The 19,001-nt window shown below is 50.2% G+C and overlaps 1 protein-coding gene across 1 annotated transcript in view; it reads right to left on the bottom strand.

The window, feature by feature from the left end:
- Nucleotides 1-19,001, bottom strand: part of ELMO1 (engulfment and cell motility 1) — a 341,907-nt gene that overhangs the window by 282,390 nt on the left and 40,516 nt on the right. Inside the window, exon 5 of the mRNA XM_090287018.1 lies at nucleotides 8,229-8,279. Within this exon, the coding sequence (XP_090143144.1) occupies nucleotides 8,229-8,279 (51 nt within the window). The remainder of the gene's footprint in view (nucleotides 1-8,228; nucleotides 8,280-19,001) is intronic.

Below are 19,001 nucleotides of genomic sequence, written 5' to 3'. Positions count from 1 at the left end.
TGATCAGGGGACCCAATCAGTAGCTTTGCCTAGAACTAGGTTTTTTTTCGAGGCATTGGTATTCGGCGTGTACAGGCAGGATGGAAATACACAGGGCGAGCTGAGTTTCTGGATAATAACTTGTCATTTATATTTCTCATTCACCGGGGAAGATTTTCATCTCTATCTTTCAGTCAGGGCAAGCAGCAAGAAAAAAAGATTATTAAAGGTTCCTGCCTGGTTTTTTTTTACTGAATAGAAATAACTCAACATCTGTTGGAGTTCTTCTTCGACTCAAAATCGCAATGGTTCTCCTCATTTCTCCCTCTCAGGGACCTGCTTTCTCCTTTGAAATTGCATCGGGTTTCAGAGGCCGGGGAAGATGGGTGTTTGAGCCCAACAGGGAGGCTCTGCTGCTGAACAGGAACTGATGACACACACCTGAGGGACCCCACGCGGCCTGTAACAGGGTTAAGATTGCTCAGTGGAGAAAGGGAGTCTGCACAGGTCCTGGGAGCAAAGGGACCCCACCCCCCAGCCCCCTCCCTCCACGCCCAGCCCCCCCTTCACGGTCCCCTGGATGTAGCCCTGGGGACAGAATGGGATTCAACAGGAAGACCAACGCAACTCTTTAGGCTGGTCAGAGACAGACTGTGGTCCCCACGTGTTACAGCCCAAACCTGACACGTTGCATCGGAAATTAGAAAAGATGAAGACGAAGGGCGGGGGGTGGGGAGGAGAGTTTGCGTTGACTACAGTCATTAAGACAATAATCAGTACTCAAAAATGGAACTAGATATGTTTTCTTTTTACCTCGCCTAATTTCTAAAAAATCTGGGTATGAGATTCTTACTATAAAAATTAACGTGGGAATAAAAGTTGTATTATTAAACTATCAGGCGTCGGTAAGGAGAACGTACTTTTTCGGCATCAGGGATGGTCAAAAATCACACTGCAGAGAATTTTACTGGGGCTCTGGTCAGACCGGTCTTACAGTTTCCCACCTCCAAGCTGCGCCCCTTCAAAATCAAAGACAGACTCCTCGCTCCTGATGGAAGAAATTGTCTGGAAAGTGTCCCCTGGGAGGGTAGCGCTGTTCTGCGCATTTGGGACAGGGCCACAGAGCCGCGGGGTCCTGGGGAGTCTCCAACAGATGGGAGTGAGCAACAAACACATCAGCCAGGAGACTGCAAACACGGGAGTTTTACAGCAGAACCTGAAGCTGGGGCCGGGACACAGCGCGGCGGATGGCTTTTTAAGACAGCGCAGTTTCAGTGACAAGCTGCCTGACGGGTGACTTTGAAGCAGAGAGCTGGTCACAAGAAGCCAGCCACAGGGAGGAGGAGGAAGCTGAAGTTCTCTGTTTCCTTTTTAGTGGCAGGATTTTTTAAAAAACATTTTTACCAGCAGATAGTTTTATTTTTCACTTACAGTTGACAGTCAATATGATTTTGTATTCATTTCAGGTGTCAGCATAGTGGCTAGACAGTCATGTAACTTACAAAGGGGTCGCTCAGTCAGTCTAGCACCCGCCTAGTTACATAAATATCACGGACGGTATTCCCTGCACTGCCCTTTGCATCCCTGTGACTGTTTTGTGACCCCCAATTTGTACCCCTTCATCCCTTCATCTCTCTCTCCCAGCCCCCCAACCCCCTCCGCTCTGGCCACCATCATTCTGTTCCGTGTCTTCGCGTCTGTTTCAATTTTGTTTGTTTTATTTTTCTGTTTTTTTGGATTCCACACAAAGTGAAGGGATTTCTGGGCAGCGGGAAGGGTTTATACAAAGGAATAACAGGAGGCACAACCCTGGAGTGTTCAGAGGGGCGACAGAGAACCAGTGGGTCTGCGGTGGGTGGGCGAGGGGGGCAGAGGAAGCCGTGAGACCGAAGAGGCCCCCAGAGCCAGGCTGGCGGCGTAAGGTGTGCGTGAGCAGCGCCCAGGGGGAGTCCTGGCTGGCGATGCAGTTCCGTGACTGAAAGGCTGCGCTCACCCATCAGAGACAGATGTGTGGCACCTTTGGAGCCCTTCAAATAGCATCCGAATTCAAACAGAGGCAGTCACGATGTTCTACACAGGACAATGGTTAAATGCCCCCTGACGTCTCACAGGACGAAATACTACATGGGATTAAAAAGGAAACCTTCAGAGAATGTAAAATAGCCTTGGGCACATCCCCATGATGCAAATGTATCGTGTTTTATTGTCTATGGGCAAGGCTATGTGTGTACAGAGGAAGGAATTTGTCAGTCTTCCTCCCCATTTTATTCCCAGTCCCTAGAACAGTGGCTGGCATTTACCAGAAGTACAAAACAATTCCACTAAACGAATGCATAAATTAATAAATACATATGCACATATATGTACATATATTTGCACAAAATGACCAAAAGAAACAAATCAAGATATCGCCTGTGGTTATTTATGAATTCTAATATTCTGCATAACTTTCTGGGCAGCAAGCTTCACTCTTCAAATTTTCCATGACGCTGCAAAATGTTTACATGTGCAGGGGAGAGCAACGTTATTAAAAACTAAAATAGCCTGAGTTCTGATTTTTCAAGTAGTCAGCACAAATGAAGAGAGTCCAGTAGCCGTGTGGGCGGTGAGAGGATGTAAGTTATTTTCTGGTGTTGTTCTGAGGATAGAAAACCTGTTTCCTTCTGGGCCATTCCAAGAGCTGCCCAGAAATCCACCTTCCTCCCCACCAGTGTTCTTGAAGGTCTGGGTTAAAATTATCCCCAAGGAATTCCCAGTACGGCTCCAGACCCAGGACGCCAATGAGGAGGTTGTCTAAAGCGTCCTCAGTGCCCAGGCGTCACAGGTATTTTCAAATGTGCGCTCATATTGCCCAGCAACCTAACCGCACTTTCCTGGAGTGTCTGGATGTCCCTGCAAAGGACCCCTTCACACCTTTAACGCCCCGCCCCCCAGCCCTGCACCCCCCACGCCCCCCGGGGATCTTGCCTCACATTTCATTGAGGAAATCTAAGCAATCAGCAGGGAGGTCCTTCATCTTCCCACTTCCAAGAGCCCAGCCCCCGCCACCTCTCCTCTCAGGCTCTGCTGTGTTCTTCCTGGTGCTGTTCCCTGGTTCCCCGCTTCCTACAAAGGCCAGTCCTCCCTGGGGCTCTCTATCCCTGCCCCTCTGGCCCCCTCAGGTACCCTCCTTCTAAATCACCCCCCTTCCTCCTGTACCATCAGGGTCTCTGTCCGCACGCAGCAGGTCGTTTTCAGCTGCAGAAATCTCCCAAAGTTCTGGTCGCAAAAAAGCCAAACAAACGTGGGAACATCCCTCGACCCCATTCCCCTCCAGCCACGGGCTCATTTCACGGCTCCTGTGTTCTGCAAAAGCTCAGCAATGAAGGGGGGGGTCCCAAGCTGCTGCCTCTCTGCCCCCACCCCAGTGATGCGTCCATCCTCACCCCTGCAGGGCGGGGGCGGGTCTCCAGGACGCCATCAGCATCCTTCCCTAGGGTCTCAGCAGCCTTCGACACACCTCAGGGCTCCCTCCTCCTGGAAACACTTCCTTCTCGTGGTTTCCTGGGCGGCTCCTCCTCTAAACCTGCGCGTGTGCCCAGGGCTCTGCCTGCCTTCCGGCGACCCCGTCCAGCCCACGGCCTTCCCTGTCACGTACGTGCTGATGGCTGCCAAATGCACATGCCTGACTGCCTGGTCGATGGGTCCTCCTGGACACATAACGGGCATCTCAAGCTCTTGGCTGTCCCCTTCCCAAACCTTCTACCCAGCCAACAGCACCCCTGTTGACCTCGGCCGAACGCCAGGGTCACCTCACCGCCTCCACCCGCAGGAAGTCAGGGCGCTGTCCCTCCGAAGCGTCCCGCAGGCCCCCCATGCCGCAGGCAGCCCAGGCCGCCTTCACCTAACCTGTCCCCTGGCCACGCCGCCATCTGCTCTTGGGCAGCCGCCGGTGAGCTTGTCCCTTCTCGGCCTAGAGGCCTCTCCTGGCTGCTTCTCTCTGACGTAGGCTCACAGAACAATGGCGAGGACTAGAACTTCCAACATTTACCACCTTTTCACAGTTTCTCACATCAGCAGAGAAAACTTGGTTTAACAATTGTTAATGGTCTTATTGTCATGACTCTCTGATAACCTGAATCCATGAGGGACCGAGATGACACCATTTTTCTTTCTGCCAGACTACCTAGACCCAAAAATCAGTGTGACAGGCCCTCTTGCTGGAATGCTTCTAATATTGTCCCCAAACAAGAGAGACAGAAAGGGAGAATTATGCTTAGCACTGACAAAGCAATAGTAGGTATCTGATGAGCAGTTTTACTTATGATATCTGCATGGCCAAAATAACGGGCAAGAAGAATTCTGGTCATACACAAAAGGGCTCTCAAAAATCGCTCAGTTTGACATACTGACATGTTTGTAGCACAGAATGTTATGATTCACCTCCTATGCACTGTAGTGACTTTATGATATCTGTGTTTATTTACTTAATTACAATAGTACCAGCACATGGTGCAAACACCTGTAAGTACTACCAGACATTATAAAATAAAAATAAAGCAAACCTGATGTTAACCATCGTACAGGTACCCTGGAGAAGGAACATATCTTGCATTTGTACGTCTCCTTTCCATGTACCTAGCCGGGGTCACTCTATCCGGGAGGATCTGCAACCTGCCTCTGCGCTTAACACTATAATGCGGTGACATCACCGAAGGCAGCACATGCCACATTGTTGCTACAGTTCGCTACACACTGTTCTGTCACATGGATATGACCTAATGGACTTAACAGTCCCAACTGATAATTACCAGGATTTCAGTTTTTGGCTGCAAAAAACAATGGCGCACACAACCCTATGAGGCTGTGGGGAGGGGGGGCTGTCCTTAGGAGTCTCTCTGTTGGATAAACGCCCAGAGGTACAGCGGTCAGGACAAAGACACGTGTATTTTAAGCTCGGGTGGACCCAGCTACATTCCCTTCAGAGGGGCAGATCCCACTTATACTCACAACATTGTAGCTCTTCACCTCCCACGAGTACAGATTTTCATCTCTTTTAAGAGAGAGATTGAGCTTCTTCTTTCATGTATATATAGTTATAGACCTCTCTATATCCTTATTATTTATAGACACAGCTGCATATATATACCTATTATCTATAGCTATAGATCTAGATATACATGGATATTTTTACTTATATTTATATTTATCCTGGCTTTGCCTGCCAGGATAAGTAGATATATAGACACATAGATCGACAGAGATAAAATGACACCAATGTAGAGAAATATACAGATCATTTTTGCTTATCCATTTTCGTCATCTGTTTTGGGGCAAGTTTGCTTATTTATTTATAATTCCTGCAAGCCGAGGACTTAGCCCTCTGTGTGTCATGCATAATGCCAGTTGTTTTTCCTCGTTTGCTTTTTCTGACTTCGCTTCTGGAATTCTTCCCAAACATAAAGCTTTATCAATCTTTTTGTTTACGGCTGCCGGGTTGTGTGTTGTACCGAGACAGGCTTTTCACGCTGTAAGACGACAAACAGATTCATCAAGACAGTTTTTTAAAAGGAAATTTGAGGAAAGGAACAACAATGATCTGGCAACCCCAGGCTCCTTCTAATAGAACAGTAGCCAAAATGTGCTTAAACTCGGCTTCAGGCAGCAGGTGACCTCCAAGTCCATTGGCACAGCTGTTATTCCCGTAGCAGGTAGAAGAAAACGCTGCTGAGCGGCAGCCTCGAAAACTCCCCAAACCCTGGCTGCTCCCACACACACACACCTTTGCACACATTTCCTGGGCACAACCATGGCTACATTTCCACGATCCTGGGGAGATGGATAAAGACATAACACCTGAAAGACGCACATGTTTACCTGGCCACGCCAGTGACTGTCTAAGGTGTATGCAACGCAGAGGGGGACCATCAGTCAAGTGTAAGGGCTTCTATAAGAATAACAATGCAGGTCTTTTTTAGATTTTTTTCTTATTAACCCTCTGTTTTGCTAGAAACAGCCCAGAAGGGGTTGTTCCATAACAGGGGAAGGCAGAAAACAAATCCATCCACAAAAATCAAGAGAAATGCCACCTTTGAGAGAGTGGAGGTCAACTCAGCCCTTGATAGAGGGGAGGTCAACTCAGCCCAGTGGCACATAGTCTAAAACAGGAGTGTGTGCATGTATGTGCGTGTGTGTGTATGCATGTGGGGGGTGTGCATGCATGTGGGTGCATCTGAGTTCTTGAGCGAGTTCAGCCGTGGGAGAGGAAGGGGCCAGAAGAGCTAGTATAACCCCAAGTGCTGGTCTCTCTGTGGCTCTCAACACTTCTGGGCAAATTCGATGGAGACAGTTTTTTTTAAACATATTTTCAGTGTACATGTAAAAAGTGAAAGAGAGAGCATATGCTGTACCATATTTTCCAGTTAAACACAGACACACAAAAATCTACCAGAAACAAGTGAAGTTTACAAATCCAAATATCTCGCTTATAGAGTACTTCCCAATTCTAGACACTGCAGCCGTCGCCAACCATAAAGTGCTTTCGTACAAGGCAGATTCCTGAACACCACTCCCAGATATCCTATCTCAGCCTCTCATGAAAGGCCCAGACATCAGCATCTTTACGGCTCCTCTAGGGACTCCAGTTTGGGTTCACTGCGCTTTAGAAAAGGTGGACTTCAGCTGATAACACTGCCTGTGCACAGTGTTCACGTCTGTCCCTCTCCGTGCTGGGACTGTGAAGGTCACTGCTTGAACAGGACAAACTCCACTGTGCCTGACACAGTCAAGCCATGCCTTGGGGACAGTGTGTTTCCTTCCAGGAGGCTGAATAACTTCACTCTGCCGAACACCTAGCCTTCTCTCAAGGAGCGGCTTAGCGCTGTGGAAACTGTGTTCATGAGCACGTGGCCATAAAAGAAATAAAAAAAAAAGAAGAGAGAGAACTGACTTCTTCTTTGGCTTAGAGAAGGCCTAGATTTTAAAACAAAAATTAAAAATAGAGCTCTTCTAATTCCATAGTGAAATAAAATGTGAGAGGCACTCTTTCTGCCCAGCAAGCAAAGGAGCGGTTTGTAGCAGGATAAATAGGAACTCTAGCAACCAAGAGGAACCAGGCTCTCTGAAGGTCAAATTCACATGAATTCTTGCTGACTAAAGTAAGGCGATCAATGCTAAGTTAGACAAAAATGTCTCGGCTCATCATGTGGCCACTGGAAAATGAGTATAAATTATAATTACCATGAAGCGGCAAAGAAGGCAGCGAGCGGAAGTCCAGCCAAGTCCAGCAATGCGTCCCATTGAACTCATCACTGGGTTCAGGTTCAAGATGTTACCGGGTAGCATGTGCAGGAGGTTTTAAGTCTCTCTAATATAATTTTCAGCAAGAAGAATCTGCGGCAGTCACAGTGCCCACACTTTAATTTTAGCCAGATGCTTTCCCAATTTTTACATTTATTTTTAGCCCGGCACATGGCTTCAGCAGAGACGGAAAATGAGAGTTAGACACAGTTTTCATCACTTACGCAGAGTGGAAATAGTAACACTTGGTGTATTTGGTGCAGATTGTTTTTTAGGAAAGCAATAACATGCACTGTGAAATACTGTCATTTAAATATGCAAACGGTACGACCTAAAGGATGCACAAGCAAGGAAGACACATAAAGATAGGCGGCGTGGCCAGGAGTCTATATACTCTAGCATTTTGTATGGCAGCTTTGGTTTAGAAGATTTTAAAAGCGTTTCATCCAGAATCTGCTGTCAATGAAACAGAAGTACAAACAGTTCTTAAACTACATTTTTACGAACTGTTATAACTGACCAACCTGGAAAATACTGAAACCCTCTCTTACACACACACACACACACACACACACACACGCACGCATACACACGCACATGCACACCCTCTGGCTTTATGGGGACGTGATAGGCTGCCTCTGGTTTGGTCTGCTGTGTTTGTGGTCTGCATTTGCTCCCATGGCAGGAGGATGGATAAAAACCCGTCGGAGTAGCTGAATTATCCCACCTCTAATATGAGAATTGGGGAGACGGCCACCAAACTCAGCCCGAAAGTCAGTTTATAGGCACTTCTGGAACAAAGGCTTCCTTGCCTGCCATGGGAGATGTAGGATTGATTACCCAGAAACTGCCTGGGAGGCCATTCCAGAAACCTCCTGTGTTGCACTAAAGTCAGCTTCCAAAATTAATATTCATAATCACGTAAAGAGGAACAGCATTCACTGGGAAGCTGGAAACGAAGATCAACTTACTGGAGATGTAGTTAATCGAAGGATAGTTCCATTTTTTATTTCATTGCGATTCTGGAAAAGAAAAAGAAAAACCTTTGTAAATCTTCCAGTCGAAGCTTGGTAAAGAGGAGGGCAAGGCAAATATAACCTAGTGGAGACTATAATAAGCATTCTTATGATTCTGTTTGTCCTCACTTGAATCATTTTTAATTAGTTCTACAAAGGGCTTTAAACTGGGTACCAGATGTGCTAACTTTGTATCAAGTCACAGACAGCATTCGGCACAAAGGAAGTGAATATATATCCAAAGAATGGGAATATGGGGCCCAAAATAGCAAACAAAAAAGTGATTGTAAAGGTTTTTAAAGCGCTATGAGCTAGTAAGTCTTCTAATACGTACTCAAGACAATTGAAAACATATGTCCACACGACTGTACGTGAATGTTCAGAGACATTATTCATAGCAGCCACGAAAGGGAAACCACCTGACCAGAGGGCCCAGGCACCGAAGCACGCATGAACCAATGCGCATGCCCCTCCGATGGCGTGTTCCTCAGCCATGAAGAGACATGAAGTACTGACACATGCTACAGCACGGGGAACTCTGAAAACGCTGCGCTAAGGGAAAGAACCCAGACGCAAAGTCTGCATCTGGTACGATGCCCCCGACGAAATGTCCAGTCGAGGCAAATCCACAGAGACAGGAAGCAGGTTAGTGGTTTCCCAAGGTGGGGGGCACCGGGGACTGGAGCCCGCATGCTCACGGGTTCAGGGTTTCTTTCCCGAGCGTCTGAAACACTCACGTTGACTGTGGTGATGGTTTGCCATATCTATGAATACACTAGCCACCCCTGAACTGAACACTTTAAAAAGGTCAGCGTGGCGGAGGGTGGATTAGGCGTCCCCAGAGCTATTATTTCTTTAAAGGCTATTAAGGGGCTTGGGGTCGTATCACTGGTCAGCTCCCACCGCACGTTGCCTTAAAGTCAAGCACAAAGCACAGGCATGACCAGGTTCCTAGTCCGTCCACGTCCGCTGCACAGGGCTCTGGGTGCTCCTCAGCAGTGCTGGTGCCGAAAGCAGAATTTTGTGGCCCGTGTTATTTCCTGCCACCGGCGCATGCACTGCACTCAGCTTTCAGGAGGCCACCTCCTGGGACTCGCACCTCTGCAGGCTCCCATCCGCCCCACTCGGGAGCACCCAGGCAGGGGTGGGGTGGGAGGAGTTAACCATGTGCTCTGAGGCTCCTTCTCCTGCCTCGTGTAGCCCAGGATGTGGCAGGCCCATGGAGGTGGTTGGAAGTGTCTCAGGATCGATGCCAGAAACACGGAGAATGTGCGTGCCTCCCGCCAGGCTTCAGGCCCATCCTGTCTCCCCAGGAAAACCTAACCTGCCCGCTGCACACTGCGCACACGCAGGCCCGAGAGCCTGGCACCGCGGGACCAGACCCTCCATGGGGAATGGCAGTCCAAGCCAGAGCCCCCCGGGCAGACACCTCGGGCGCCCCTTGAGAAAATCAGGGGAAATGCGCAAGCAGGGAGGGGCTCAGTGACCACCCGCGGGCAGGCGCCGGAATGACACGGTGGAATGAATTTGTCATTTAAAAAAAAAATCTTTCAACTCTGAAAGTCTGACTCTGTGAGAATCGGGGAGGAAGAGGCACATACTAATGACAGAATGTTAGAGAGGCGACCCTCACCTCTCTCCTGCTCGGTTTCTGAATGAATTGGGGGGTAGAGTCACAAGCTGAAACACTACCGGACCCCATTTCTGAGTAATTACGAGGCAGGGGGCTCGGAGCAAGGAGCAGCAGACAGCCACCGAGCCCTCGGGTTAGACACCTGGGCAGGGAAGAGGAGGCAGGCTTCTGCCTGGAGGAAAACGGGGCTCAGCCATCCTCCCCAACCATCAGCCAGGTTGGAAAGGGGCTGCGGGGGAGGCGAAGAGGCCGGGAGGGCTTAGCAGCCTCTCCTCACTGACATTAGGAGCGGGGATGAGGCGTTCCTAATCCGAGCAATGAACTAACCCCTGTGGGAGAGAACCGGGCCGAGGGTTGGTGTGGGTTTTCTGTAATGCTGATTTAACTGTCATAATAACTCGATTCCCACTTTAAAGGTCAAAAACCAAAGCTGTGGGAGCATGAGTTCTTGCACAAACTCATGGAGGGGGTGGTGGGTCACCCATCACAAAGGGGGAGAGGAAAACTCACACCCATCACGGAGGGGTTGCGGGGACCGGGCCCTCTCTCCCCACCCCAGGTGGCACTACACTTCCAGAGAAAAAAGGAAGAAGACCTAGACCCTGCATTTGCCCTCTCAGGGGTGAGGGCATCAATGGGTCACTATCCACGAGAGCACCGCCTAAGAGCAGTTGTCACAAATGCTCTGCAGACTCCCAGGGTCCCTGTGATGCCCTCAGGTTGCGGGGTGCTAAGTGGGTGTCTGGCCAGGATGAAATAAAGCGGCTGGCCCCCAGGCCCCATGGGGACTCCTGCAATGTTGACCCCCAATTCCTGAGCTCCAAGGGACCTGAGGATCGTTTGCATAAAAACCACCACAGCACTAAAACGGCGGACCGGCAGAGCTGGGTTCCAACGCCCGCTGTCGCTGTGTGTCCTCAGCGCAAGCTCCTTCGTCACCTGATCCCAGCTTCTCTTCTCTGCCCTGGGGAGGGCAAGGCAGCACTGGGAGAAGGTGGTGAGAAGCAGACCTGTCAGCCGCTCCCTCCGTGCCCACGGGGAAGCGGCTGCCACCCCGAAAGCGGCCCCATCCCTTCCTGAGCCTTCCCTCTTCCTTCCCTCTGAAACAGTGTCTTTTAATCAGGGTTTTGTGTTTTGAAATAAAAAATATATAAGTAAAAGAACTATTAATATGGGCGTTAACAACCTTCAGGTCCCAACAGGAAGGCAGACTAGATTCAAAGAGAGAAGCTCTAGTGGCCGAGGGCTTCAGAGACTTTGTGCCCCATCGGAAAGGTCAGCGGGACCTCTGATCAGGGCCGAGGACACCTTCTGCGCACTCAGGAGTGCCTGGCGTGGAGTGCAGACTCGGTCAGCGAAGGAGAAGGCCTTTGCTGGCTCCGATTTCACAAATTCCATGCAGGCCACATAGAGCGTCCCTTTAGAGCAGGGTCTCCAGTTAGCAAGGTCGGGGCTTGACTGCGTGTCACCCGGGGACTCTAGGACCAGGGACATAGCCGTGTGCCCGCTTCTTCCTGTGCAGAATGGGGACAGTGCCTGTCTCCTAAGGGTGTTCCAAGAACTGAATGACATAATCCACTTATAGTGCTTGGAATGGTGTCTGGCACACTGCAAACACTCCAAAAAAAAGTCAGCTGTTCATTATTCAGCACAAAAATAACACCCAAAAAGACATCACTGCTTGCCCTTCTTTTCAGTTAGTCTCTATCTGAATCTGATCAGCAGAAAGCACAGTGCGATCTACGCGATCCTAAGTCTAAGACTCAAGTCAACAGTCCGTATCCAGAAGAACGGAACATTAGCAAATGCTCCTTTCCTATTGGCTGACCATCATGGCTAAGGAGGCTTTCTGGCAACCTGACGCTCACTCTTTTATCATACTCAGGCTCCAAGGTCTGTTTCATGAGCGGCCCGTGTGTGTGTGTGTATGTGTGTGTGTGTGTGTGTGTGTGAGAGAGAGAGAGAGATTTTACTTATCTTGTTCCTTGGCTATCTCCCTCCGCCCTCAGAACGTCGCCCCCGTAAGAAGAGACCGTTCACCACTACTATATTGCTCCTTTTCAGAACAGTGACTATCTACGGCCTGGCACGTGCTGGGCACTCAATAAATACAAGGCAAATGAATGGCTAGACTACTCTCTGCCTGGCCACAGATGAGACACGGGCAGGTACCAAGTTAACTGAGACTGAAAGTTACATGATTTTATTAACCAATGCCACCCCACTAAAGCCAATAAAAAATAGATGGGCGGTGGGGGTGGGGGATGGGGGAGAAGCAGAAAGGACATTTCTGCAGGGAGCCGTCCCGACTCCGGACAGTGTAAGAAGGAAGACACGCGCCTGGCAGCTACAGCCGCACGCGGTGCGCACTCGCACCCAGCAGCGCCCGGCCGTGCCAGCCCCTGACAGCCGCCGGCGTCTCGCTGGGCCGTGTCTCTGAGTCTTCACAGAACAAGCTCAGACACGCGGGCCTCTGTGTGGCTCGGTGAATAAGCTCATGCAGAAAGCTGTCATTGTTGTCATATTTCCCTCTGACATTTGTTTTTCTCAGGATGCCAACCTTCTATCTTGCCAGACAGATGAAGAATAATTTCCTGGTCAAAAACTCCAGTTCCACCCCCTTCCTGTTCGTTAGCAAGGAAAACAGAAAGTCAGAAGTGGGGGCACATGTGATCCCAGCATCAGGCCCCTGGAGGGCAGGCAGCGCCAAGGATTTCTCTCCCCCCGCCTCCCTCCCTCTCTTCCTCTCCCCCCCAAGCCCCAGATGTGATGACATCATTACTTGGGATGCATTTCTGCAAAAGTAGGCTCACTGTTCTTCACCTTCATGGCTCAGTCGTCACCAAGACCGATTTTGCCTGGACACCTGATCCCTCGTGGCCTGTGTCCATCTGGGTGACCTTTCGAATCTTCGGGCTGAAGGAACTAACTGGGGACAGTATGTGATGTGCCGGTTGCTAGGTTACAGAACAATGCCTGCAGACAGAGGACTAACGTTTGAGGAGGGATGCTAGAAATACCCAAAAATAAAACCTGAACCCCCAAAACCAGGAGAAAAGGAGCTGAGCGGTGGCAGAGTGTTGTCAATGAACTCTTCCCAGAAGCCCTATTCTGGCCATCCCCAGGGTCACGGACCACCAAGTACAACGTCCCCACCACCCCCTCTACAGCTTTGGCAGTTTGCCTCCACCCATTAATCGAAGGACTTGGGTCTGACTTTCCGGCCACGCTTTCTTCGTGCCCCTCACTCGATTCTCTTCTCGGCTGCTGTTTTTCTTACGTCATTTTATTTTCCACAGCACTAGAGACCCTTAATACAGTTCCCCGAACTGGAAGAACAAGACAAGGATTAAGTAACATGTCTGCTGTGAGCAGAGACCGGGAAGGGAAAGGGCCTGTTCCACGTGGAAGGTTTGCTGTCTCTCTGTCAGGCTAAGGCCTGGTGAAAGGCACGGAGGGAAGTGGGCAGGCAGCTCCCAGGTCCACAGGGACACCGTGAGCCCGAGGGGACAAGGGAGGAGGACGCCTGTCCACCTCAGCGTTCTAATCAGCCACTGGTAGAAGGTAAAGAACGGTATGTTTAAGAACGTACTTCTCTTAAAGGAACATGCATTATTCAATGTTCACGACTGCTTTAAAACAAAACAAGGCACCCATTTGGAAAGGTAGGGAAGTGGTCTGCTCCCCCAGCCACCAAACGCTCAGCTCAAGGGAGAAGAACCCAGGTCATGCCCGTGTCCCTCGAAGACACTAGGATTAGGACGGACTGCACAGAATTCCTTAAGAAGTAATGGAAGGTCATTATTTAGATGTGAGTCTCAAACTCAGCCCTGAAGTCTGGGCAGCCAGTGTCCCTGAGCACAGCAGCTGAGGGACAGTTTTAGCCACCTAGGCAGTGGGGCTGGCACCAGCAAACGCACAGGGACGGAGGCTGAGGACAGGAACCCATAACATCTCTCACTGCAGGTGCTGTCCTGGGAGAACAGTAAGAGCTGGGATGACACCCAGCAGGGGCCCGGGAATCCGGAAGGCACGGGGGACGGGAAGGAAGGAAGCCCCGGGTGGGACCTGCCATGTCACCGTCACTGCTTCACTGTCCTCATGGACAGAGGAGAGGCCCAGGGCCTGGTGTCAAAGGTCACCTCTGCTTCTCCTTAACTCTCAATAAAATATACAAAGAGGAAACGCTTATGGTTTCTGAGCAAGAATACTGATCTGAGGAAGGGGGTGTTTCAGAGACACAAACATGACAGCAGCAGAAACACAGAGTGGAAGGGGAGTAAGCTAAAGGGGGGGGGGGCAAGGCGATGGGGGACCCCCACCACCTCTGCCGCCCAGCACCCCGCGGCGCGGCGTGGCGCCTCCTGAGTCAGGCTGCAGGCTCCGGTCCTCAGCAGCTGGCTCTGAGCACCTCCAGTCTCCAAGTTAACAACCCAATAAACAAACAATAAAGAATAAATTCTGTGACAAAAATATATGCCTTTCCTCAGAGATGGCATTTGAAGGAGAATAAACGGACGCATTGCGGGTGGGTGATTGTGTAAGGTTCCATAAAGGCCTTAAAAATGTTCAAAATCGAGGTCTGTCCATCTTTCTCTATGGAAACATCAGAGATGCAGGCATCTGACAAAAGATGTCTAACGGCCGCCTTTTTAAAAATAGACACACACACACACACACACACACAGGAAACACTAAAAGAAAATTCAAGTATTCCCATCGTTCATTTGTTCGTTCATTCATTCATTCATTCATTGTCTCTTAAGCCAAAACCGACCTTCCGTGGCCCCTGTCTGTAATAACAGAGCTGCGGTGCGTCCCCTTGGCCCCCTGGGAGAATGACTAACTTCCCCAGTAGAGGGCGCGGAGATGACCCTGCAGGAGGACCGGCACTGCTATTCACTGCAGAAGCTTTCAGGTCTTCTGCACCTTCAGGCCCCACGTCCCCTACTGGAGGCCACGTCTAAGCAGTGCTGCCGCTCAAACACCCACCAGAGGCCTGCGTTCTTCCCAGACAAGGTGACATCCCGGGGGCAGCCATGCCCTTTCAGGAGCCTTCTGGGGGGAGTGTAGTGTCTGCTCTTAAATTGTCTGCTCCTCCTCAAACGAAAGGCCTCCCTGGCTGCTACAGCTTCTTTTACCCCTTTTGTGCAGTTAGCTGGTTTCTTTACATTAAAATTTTAATTTTAAATAAAATTTTATTTATTGATCAGTTGCCTCCCGTACACAACCTGACCGAGGATCGAACTCACAACCCAGGCATGTGCCCTGACCGGAATCAAGCCCACAACTTTTTGGTGCACCGGATGACGCTTCAACCAGCTGAGCCACACCGACCAGGGCTTCTGCAAATGTCCCCTGTTCAAATAACGGTAGTTACTGGGCTCTGACTGGACCCTCAGTGATATGCCAAGTCTTCCACATCCCCCCAAATGAAGGAAAATGCATAGAGATATGGTAAAGCAGGCCAATGACACAGAACATAGGCTTGAAAATACTGCTATAATAGAATGTTTAATAACATCAGGACACGTCACATTTTGGGAAGTGAAAAATGTAGTTTGCAAAACAGGACTGCAGATCAAGGGGTCAGGGGAATGTCGAGTACAGAACAGGGAACAGAGTCAATAATATTTATATAACCAGGTGCGGTGGCAGGTGGGTGCGGAAAATATTGGGGGGATCCCTTGTCCACCTGCCTAATCGCTATGCCGTACACCTGAAACTAACAGTATGTCGACTGTGATTGGGAAATAATGTTAAAACAAACAAACAAACAAAACCAACGGGACTGCAGTAGGAGTCCACACCGATGGAAAACACGGGGGGTGTGCGCCCCGAGAAAACACGGTTGGCCCGGTAATCACAGCCACAGGGCTGTACGCCTGCGACGTGGTTTTTAAAAAAATAAAAATAAAGGAGAGAAAGCAGGGAAACTGCCCGATATTGTGAGTGCCCGTCTGGCCCACCCAGCTGAGGAGGACTGCTGGTGTTTCTAGGGGAGAGAGCGGCCTCCCGGGCCGACAGGAGGGACCTGCCCAAACTGGGGTGGGCCGCACGGGGCGGGCCTTCCCCTGCAGGCCAGTGTTCTCACCCATCTGAGGCAGAGACCTGATTGCCGGCCTCTCTCCCTGCCCTCAGGCCTAAACTACCCCCCAGTTAAAGGACACGTCCAGATGTTTAAACCTGCGTTGCATCGGGCAACTGAGGGCCCGTGGTTCTCAGAAATCCACCAAGGGCTGGAGGAGAGGGCTGCCCTCACAGGAAAGAAGATCCTGCTCACCAAGAACGGCTTTCCTGGGCCGTGGCAGTGGCCCCGGCATCGGCAGGGACCCGAGCACACTGCCACAGCTGGGCGATACTGCTCCACGGCCTCTTCCAGACAAAGCCACCAGGCTAGGGAGGGAGGCGGCGCCGTAAGCCTTCGGCGTGGAAGCCATGGCACCAAAGAGGGCAGAAACGCCAGAGAAGCAGGAGTGACCGAGCTGGCTGTCTGGCTCCAAAGCGTCAGTGCTGTCACGTAGCATCCTGAACACACCTGTCGTGGTGAGAGCCACCCAGAGGCCGGTATCAGGCGGGCCTGATTCCACCCCCAGCTTCGTCACCTGGGCACTGGGCACAGCGCCTGGCACATAGCAGCTGCTCAGTGACTATCCAGTAGTGCATTCACGCACGGGATGGCACCTCTGGACATTCGTCACTGTGATGCGGAGACAGGCACAGTGAGGCCCTGAGTCATGGGGACTGGACTAGACGGTGCTGATAAAGCCTGTGCCCAGCGCACGGCAGGACTCACGGCACCGTTTGTAAAGCAGAGGCAGCTTCGGTCCTGGGTACCAGAAACCCAGAATACCTGCCAGATGAAGAGGCGGGGAGGGAACCTCAGGCAGAAGAAACACGAGTCAGGCCATTTTGTTCCCATCAATCGGGATTCTTTGTCCTTTCTTCTGTCCCCCAGTCATGAATGTCTTGGCAATCTTGGGAAGCCTATGGAGCTCTTCTCAGAAAAAAATGTTTTTAGATGTCTAAAATAAAATGCATACGCTTGCCAAGAAGCCAACTGGTATCCAGATATTTGTAAAATTATAGCACAGTAATATATATGCTGCTTCAGCAGAGCAGGTATCAGCAAACTTTTTCCGGAGTGAGCCAGATATTTAAATATTTAAAGCACTGGAGGCCAGAATGTCTCCGCTGCAACCATGATCCATACAGAAGTGGGCGTGGCTGTGTTCCAATAAACCTTACTTACAAAAACAAGAGGCGGCCCCCAGGCGTAAAATAACAAGATATATTCTAAGGTCTAATAACTACCATGATTTCTGATGAGGTATAATGGTCCTGAATGACATTTTGAGGAAGCTGCAGTAACAGGAATAAGTGGAGAGGTCTATGACTTCTGCTGGTGACAGCGGAGTAGACGCTGCTTATACATGGTGGCTGCTGTCCACGTGCGTCACTGAAGTAACGCGACATCTGCACTGTCCTGCAGGTACACCATTCTTCCTACGCAAGTTCATGGACCTCGGGTCAAAAAGCAGGTTTGCGCCATTCTCAGAAGAAAATCCGAATTCTATGGTGGTTTAAAGCAGCGTTAGCCTGCAGCAGCTCTGGCCAGTGTCCAGTCATCCAATCTGCTACCCTGCCCACCCCGGCTCAGGATCCCATTCCCTTGGTTCCCTGTCACCCCAAGCACGCCCTGCTTTGGGGCTTGCAAACTGGCTGTCCCCTCTTCCTGCAACACTATGACCTGCCCCAAGTCTTGGCTCAAACGTCACGTCTTCAGAGAGACAGTCCCCGATGCCTTGCAGCCCTCTTGGCCGATGCCCACAGCTGGGCACCCAGGGCCTTGCGGACAGGGACAGCTTGCCCCAGACCCAGCACCCAGACGTTAACCTCGGGTAGCACAAACCCACAGAGCCAACGACCAACCGGGGGGCTGAGGGTCCAGTTGGCTTCTCGGGGCTCACACAGTTGGAGGAGTAAAGCCCTAAGTCCCCGATTCTGAAAACCACGTCTACCCTCCCGTCGCCTCATTTTATTTCCGTCCAGTTATTTGTAAACCTGAACGAAGCCAAAGCAAAGTTCTGATCTGTTCTTGAACCTCCATTCTACGGTTGGCCCATCCAGTGAACCTCAAAAGCAACACCTGCCACGCTCTGCCTCTGCACCTGACCGCGGGACCCCGCCTGTCTCCCTCACAGCACCCAGACATCCAGGCCTGTCCCCGGAAGCCGTCCTGCCGCGGGCACCAACCCTACAGGCTAAGCCCTAGCAAGGCCGCGAGTGACATAAAGGCCAGTCTGATTCAACTCGGACGGCTGTGTTCCTCCAGAGCCGATCCACGTTAACGGCCAGAGAAGGCATCTCTTTTATAGACGCAGTCTCTACCACAGATGAGTCTCCACATCAGGCATGGGACTAGGCTAATAAAACCACATTGGGAAGCAGTTTGGCAATACACAGTAATTTTTTTCCCTTTTTTTAAGTGAATGACAGTGACTTTTTTATTATTTTATTGACAGTGCCTTTGTTTTACAGATGCGATTTGAATGTGTAATTTTTAAAAGTAATAATTTGCAAGCTTTGTTATTTTATTTACTTATATTTTAAAAAGATGTACTTAAAATTTTTAGAGAGAGGGGAAGGGAGGGAGAAAGAGAGAGAGAGAGAAACACTGATAACGCAAGAGAAACATCGATTAGTTGCCTCTCATCCTAAACACCTCCACCTAGGACTGAGCCTGCAACTCAGGCAGGTGCCCTGACTGGGAATTGAACCAGTGACCTTTTGGTTTGTGGAATGACGCCCAACCGAGCCACACTGGTCAGGGCACAGGTTTTGGTATTTTCAATGTCACTTGTTAAACATCTCCTAACTAATCATCGTATTTCCAAATACTGCGATACCAATGTTGGTAAGCGACAAACTTGGGCCAAAGGTGACTTTTATTGTTTAAATCCAGAAGCCAGTTAGTGGCCCAGCTGAGAGCTGGAACTCAAAGGTTCTGAGTCATCAAAAGCACCCTCATTATGGGACGCTGCCAGGAAACCTGTGTAACGACGAGGTAGAGGGAGCTATGTCAGGTTACGGGC

This window comes from Furipterus horrens, unplaced genomic scaffold (genome assembly GCF_987537825.1).
Source record: "Furipterus horrens unplaced genomic scaffold, mFurHor1.1.pri manual_scaffold_9, whole genome shotgun sequence".
NCBI classification, from domain to species: Eukaryota; Metazoa; Chordata; class Mammalia; order Chiroptera; family Furipteridae; genus Furipterus; species Furipterus horrens.
This window is presented reverse-complemented; position numbering and strand designations above follow the sequence as displayed.